Here is a 6,805-nt window from a genome sequence, read left to right on the forward strand (position 1 = left end):
TGTTCCATGAAAATATAAGTGGAAAACCACTAGATAGAATAGAAAAATCAGCAGATGAAGATTGAGCTACCAATACAGGACCCTACAAAACCTTTTGGAAACACAGTATCTTGGTGCCAAATTTTAAAAACAAAAATGAAGAAAGCAAGTGAAGAAAAGTATAGAACCTTGTTTAGAAAATTAAATAAAGATTTCTACCAGAACGCATGAAGAAAGCAGCCAGATATAAAACATAGGCATAGAGAGGATTGATTCACAATATAACGCATCAACAAGTAAGGTTCAGCACAAGAGTGAAGAAGAATGAGTATAATAATATTACAGAGAAAATAATCTTTGGTGAAGGCAATCTGAGAAGCAAATAGCATGGAAACTAATTAAAAAATAGAAAATCAATGCAATACTTGAGGCTTTCAACAGACTATGATACTATCTAATTAGATTGTATTATTGTGTCCACTCAATAATCAGTCAGCGTGATTAAAATATTTAGTACAAGAAGTAAGATCTAAACTGAATCTTACAGAACATTCTAGAAAAGAGAAAGACCATGGAAGAAGTCTTAGGGACATAAAATAGCATGGCTTGTTCAAGGAACTGTGTATTCACACTATTCTGTGCGGAAATCTAATGGTGCTTTCTGTGGCCAGTTTTGCTTTACTAACCCCCAGGATATTAATAAAGATAGAATGTTTTAATATGTGTGTTCTACAACAATAAAGTATCTCTGGTTAGTGCTAGATTAGGAGAATCTTAATCTCTTTGGGCCAGAGTAGCCTGAGGGTAAACCATCTGTCATCCATGTGTGCCCAAGTGTGTTTTGTCCTCACACAACTCAACATTAAACAGAAATGATCTCTATATTATTATGAAATGAAGCTACATATCATCCACATAGGTATATATGCCATAAAAATGGAATTTATGCCATACAAATAGCTAGAGATATTAATCATTTTCACTTCCGACTATAGGATCACTGCTGACACACATATATAAATGTGAGCTCATGTGCACACAGACAACCAATGCAGGGGAAGGACCAAATAACTGTCTAACCCGATTGAAAATAAAATGATGACCAAACTTCAGCTGCAGTATTTGTGCTGATTGCTTGGATACTGTTCCTTCAGAAACTATGCTGAAGTCACAGGTTGTACCTAACCACATCCTACCACCACATCCTGCTGGGCTAAAGTCCCAAAAAGTAATAAGAGATGCATTCAACTTTATGAGAGGAAAGCAAAACCTAATCTTTCAAGTGGTGAGGTCCACCCAGTATGGAGTTCAAAGGTGCCATTGTTCTGCTCATGTTTATAAAGGGAGCTGCCATGTTTCTCTCAGCACAGAGTTGGGAGCAACTCCAGAGCCTCCTTCAAGATGCTGCTGGTCCTGCTGTCAGTGGTCCTGCTGGCTCTGAGCTCAGCTCAGAGCACAGATAATGGTAAAAAAAAATTTTTTTAAAAAGGAGATGGGGAGTGGGATGACGGGCTGTGACTCTTCCTGGCTCTCAGGGGTTCACCCCACACCACTGCAGAGGAAGAGCAGGATGGAAGGAAGGAGGTTGAGAAGAAGGATAAGGCCTCAGAGCTCTCATTCCAAGGATGACATCTGTTGTGCCCTCATTCCATCCCAAGGCCTGATACTTTATTTAATATACACTTGGAACCAAATAGAGAATTTCAATTAGAGGCATGACAAAGTAAGATTTGTATTTTTAGAAAGACCTGGCTGTGCTGTGAAGGATGCAATGGAGAATGCAAGACTGATCCAGGGAAGTCCAGCTGTGAAGATCCTACAGTAATCTCAGTGGACAGTGATGATAGTGTCCTTGCTGTACAGGGGATGCAACATTGATGAAAGAGATAAACAAACATCAGAGTACTTTCAGACATAGAGGACGGGAAGATAAATTTGTGTGTTTCTACATAGTGGTATAGAAATATCAGGTCCCCAAATTCCCATTTTCTTCCAATCACATTTAAAATTTCAATATGTTGCTGGCAGTACATGTACATGATTGTGTCCAAATATTTACTCCTGGTTGCTCCTCTTGGGGAAGCTTGTGAATATGATCAAAATATTTAGAGAAGGAATAAGGTAGAAGAACTAAAATATGACTTGAAAACACCCAGAGCAGTTTGCCTAAATTAGCATTAGGGTTTGAGGGATCCTAAGGATGACAAAAAGGGACTCTTCTATGTTGAGTTCATGGTTGATGCTCAGTGGTAGTAACAATCCTGCCTCCCCTAACATCTTCCTCCCCTTCCAGTAGCTTCACAGAAGATGGTTGACAAGATAACTTAGGATGCACAGGGTGTGGCCAGAAGACCCCTTTCCCTATAGACCACTTGTGAGCCCTGAAAGATTTATGAGGTAATGTTTACTTCATCCTGTACTTCTTTTCCTAGATGTGATCTCTGAAGACTTTACTCCCACCACACCAGGTAAATCCCAATGATCCTCAATCCATTTCTTTTCTCTTTTTTTCCACTAGAATTTTTTGAAGTTTTTTCAGTGTCTTCTTCTCATTTTTTTTTTTTGTGAGGAGGTGGTAAGAGGGGTCAGGTATTGATTAATACTAGTGCCCCTAAATATACAGACAATTCTTACCCATCTTTGATTCTGGGGACCATGAGCCAGGCCACCAACTTGAATACAGAGATGCCTGGCTTTGAGGACATTAGGAGTGGGCAGGCTTTTTTCCCAGGCTAGAATGACTGCTGAGAGATGATGGACAAATGAGAAGTGTTCTCATTCTGACTCCTCCATCCTTAACTCCTTCTTTCTTCCCCAGTGTTCTCCTGCACAGTTATGTGGCTTTAGGGAGTAAGGCAAAACAAAACAAAACAAAAAACAGTGCATGAATGTCTTTTCTCTGTGTTGACCCACTCAGCTGTGTCACTACAGATGATAAATTCTTGCCACAGCTGTTTAGTGATCCTGTGCAAGCTTTCACATTGTCTTTCTCTTCTGTCTCTTAGTATTTCTCTGCTTGGTTCCAGGAGCCTGGGAAATCAGCTCTAGTTTCTGCATAGGGCTTAGGTGCCGAGAGATGGAGTCACAGTTTGTAAGTTATTACAGCAACCAAAAAAAATAACCAGCAACATAACTGAAAGCTATAATATTTTTGCTTTTTTTTCTGTCCTTGGAGATACCCTCTGGCAACTCTAAGATATGCAAGAACCCCTCTTTTCAAAATTTATGGAAACATACTTGTCACAGGAGCAAATAAATGAGACTTTCCATATCACTCTTACATGGATTAAGAGGACAGCTGCATAAAAAGGGAAAAAAAAAACAGTGGGCACAAAGGAAGATGACAGTCAAGCGGCAGGTTTGGGGAGAACAGGGCTATGTGATAAGGTGAGAGAAGTATAAAGAGAGGAGAGCTTTTCTTCACTGAGCTCATGCATTCCTGTCCATTAATTACTTACACAGATGTAGAGGACTCAAGTCAGAGCCCAGATCAGGGACCCCAGAGACCCCCTCCTGAAGGACTCCTACCCAGACTCCCTGGTGATAGCTGTAACCAAGACGATGGTCCTCAGCAGAGACCACCACAACCAGGAGGCCATCACCGCTATCCTCTCCCACTTCCTTTTCAAAATCAACGACGACGACCCCAACGAACAGACCTTCACCGCCCTCTACCCCGACTTCCTCCTGTAAGGCTGGAGGAAGTACCAGCATTCTTCCAGGGGGACAAACCGCCAAGACATCTCCAGGACCAGCCACGCTGGTAGTAATCTAGAACTCAACGACAGGTATGATTCCAGTTCATTCTCCATTAAATGCCCAAACTGTTACTGTTCTCAAACTTTACTGTGTTCACAAATCAATTGGAAATATGTTGAAATTACATAATCCTGAACCCCATTTCTAAAGATTTGTATTCAGGTATTCTTGGATAAGGTTGCAAGTCCTTGTATTTTTAACAAGCAGTTCAAAGAATTCTTATCTTATGAAATATTGACCTCTCCAACTTTTTTCTTAAGATGAGATGTCTCCTTAAAATGAGTTGGTAATGAGGAAGTGGGGTGTGTTCTCCCTTTGGTGCTCTGCCTCCCGTCTTTGAGTCTGCCCTCTCAGACCCAAGGACTCTCCATCTCAGGTTTCTCTCTGGTTTCCACCACAACACTCTTTGCTCAGTTCTGCCTCACACCAGCCTCTCAGGTCCAGTGTCCCTGCTAAATGATACTTGAACTTGATGCTTCTATATCTTATTTAATTTTTAAAATACTTATTTTGAAATTAGTACATCCTCAAGGAAAAAAAAAATCTAACTGAATAGAATGGTATGAAGCTAAATCTTAAAGTGATGCCTTATCCTACTTACCCACACCCCTCACCAAATGTCACCACCATTAATTTTTTGAACATCCTCCTGGAAATATGTATATGTATATAAGCGTATGTCATTATTTTTCCCACAAGTGATATATTATTTTAAATGCAGATCTGTACTTGCTTATTTCAAATAATATATGTCTTAGATAACTTTGTCATTTCACAGAGACATATAGATCTTCTTGGTGATTTATTTGTACATTTTTATTTTGTTGTTACAATTGTATACTACTCTCTTGTGTGACTGTACCATGATTTCTTCAATCAACCACTGTTAATTGAGATGTGGGTCTGTATTAGTTTTTCACTACTGTAGGTTCAAGTTGCAGTCATTTTCATAAATATAACCTTGAATGTTTTGAACAGTAGCCAAAACATAAACACCATAAAATAATCTGTTTTCTTAATCTTGAAAGCAATAATTTACTTTACTAATATCATCAAGGAATTAGATACATTTTGCTATGTTGTATCTTGTGTATAAATTTCCTTATTTGTTTGTTTGTTTCAGAAAATAAATAAGAAGATAACTTCCTTCAGAAAGCCATTACATTGAAATAATGTGGTCATAACTCTTTCTTCAGTATACCAATAAAATACTAATAGCATGCAATTTCTGATTGTTGCTTCTCTTTGTGGGTGTTTCTGAGTCTGGAATTTGAGGGCCATTAATACAATCTAAGAATATCTGGGACTCCTGTTCACTGATGCTTCCATCAGGCTTCCCTCCTCCTTTATCTTAATAAAGCTAGCTGCCAAAGGGAAAGAGTTTCATTGCTCCTCTTCTGTCCTAGATTGCATAGCACAAATGCAAATTCTTAAAATTATTTTCACATCTTTCATTGATATTCTTGTAACTTTAGGAAAACAAGGAATATATAACAAACGAGAGGGAGTTGCAGGTGCTGGGGAATTCTTAAAATTTCCACAACTATTAATCCTGGTTTCTAGGGGCATAAATGTAGTTCTAGATCTCTTGTCCATAAAACTCACTATTCTCTTTTCTCCTCTTTTCTCATTGCTCATTTCTCTTCCTCCCTAAGTCCTTCACCATTCTTTATAAAAACTTAAGTGGATTTTGTAAAAGGTGCAGCATAATGTATTTTAAAGGGCAAGAAATTTGAGTAAAACTCTGTTCTTGTTGTGAAAATTCCAGCAATATCAGTATTATTGTCAGATAACATAGACTGCCAAATTTAACTCAAGATGCTGAGGGAAAGTTGGATAGAAAATAACCCTAAGAAGCAAAAGAATTTGATAGGTAACTATCTCCAAACACCTCCCATTATCACTTCCAATGTCATTGAATACAGGAAATTTTAATATCTAAATTTTATCATTAAAAGCACATAATTCTTATTTAAATGTTTTAGGTACAGGAAACAAGTTTCTGAATTTATTGTGAGTTTCATTAAACAACATATATAGGACAACAAGGATACTCTGCTAGGGAAACTATTCAACAGTACATAAACAAATGAACAGTATGCTAAAAGAATAATAAACCATGTTGAAACAGGATGAGGACGTTAAAGATGGTTCAGTATTAGAAAACTGGCCACACCATATCTGATTTTGATGATATTTAGATGAGACTTTGGATTTAGATTTTAAAGTGGATGCTGGAATAAGTTAAGACTTTGGGGATTTTGGAGATGAAATAAATGTATTTAGTATGTGAGAAGACCATATATTTGGGGGAATGACCAGGGACAGAATGCTCTAGTTTGAATGTTTATGTCTCTACAAAATAAATTTATGTTGAAACTTAATTCCCTATGTTGAAACTTAATTCCCTATGCAATAGTATTAAGAGATGGAGTCTTTGGGGGAAGTGACTAAGTCATGTGGACTCTACTTTCATGAATGGGATCAATTTCCCTACGAAAAGAGGCTCCCAAAGGCTGCTGAGCTGTTCCATCTCTTTTGACATGTAAGGACTCAATGTTCATCCTTCTTTCACACTTCTGCCTCATGAGAGAGAAACCAGGAGAAATTGTCTGTTTGGAATGGGCTCTCACTCAACCCCGAATCTGGTACCATCTCAGTCTTCAACTTTCCAGAATCCAGAGCTATGAGAAATACATTTGTATTATTTATAAATTATCCAAGGTAAGATATTTTGTTAATAGCAGCTTGAATTGGCTAAGGCAGAGGGCTCTGTACAAGAATTAAATGCTTAATGTATATAAAATGTATATAAAATTACCCTACATGATGTATACAAAATTACATGATTTAATTCTTGTAAAATGCAACATGTATATAAAATTACCCTACATGATATACAACAAAAGTTCAATACATTTGTTTATTTATTCTTTTGTTAGAAAAGGCTCGTTTTGTTCTTTCTAATAATGAATTATCTTCTAGTAATAAATTATCTTTCTAATAATGAATTAACTTATAATAATGAATTATCTAAAAGATAGATTATTTGATAAACATTTACTTT

At 37.3% G+C, this 6,805-nt stretch overlaps 1 protein-coding gene across 3 annotated transcripts; it reads left to right on the plus strand.

Moving 5' to 3' along the window:
* The first annotated feature begins 1,347 nt into the window (after window positions 1-1,347).
* PRR4 (proline rich 4) lies at window positions 1,348-4,963 on the plus strand. 3 transcript variants are annotated; one of them, XM_025401650.1, is made up of 5 exons: window positions 1,353-1,444; window positions 2,412-2,447; window positions 3,442-3,573; window positions 3,637-3,767; window positions 4,862-4,963. In XM_025401650.1, exons 1-4 carry the CDS (start codon window positions 1,381-1,383, stop codon window positions 3,744-3,746), a joined length of 342 nt encoding a protein of 113 aa, XP_025257435.1. In that variant the 5' UTR covers window positions 1,353-1,380; the 3' UTR covers window positions 3,747-3,767; window positions 4,862-4,963. The 3 variants fall into 3 exon arrangements, with proteins under 3 accessions (XP_025257434.1, XP_025257436.1, XP_025257435.1); XM_025401649.1 differs by having other exon boundaries at window positions 1,348-1,444; window positions 3,442-3,767; XM_025401651.1 differs by lacking the exon at window positions 3,442-3,573 and having other exon boundaries at window positions 1,348-1,444; window positions 3,674-3,767.
* Window positions 4,964-6,805: the final 1,842 nt, after the last annotated feature.

The sequence above is a fragment of the Theropithecus gelada genome, chromosome 11 (genome assembly GCF_003255815.1).
Source record: "Theropithecus gelada isolate Dixy chromosome 11, Tgel_1.0, whole genome shotgun sequence".
Taxonomy (NCBI): domain Eukaryota; kingdom Metazoa; phylum Chordata; class Mammalia; order Primates; family Cercopithecidae; genus Theropithecus; species Theropithecus gelada.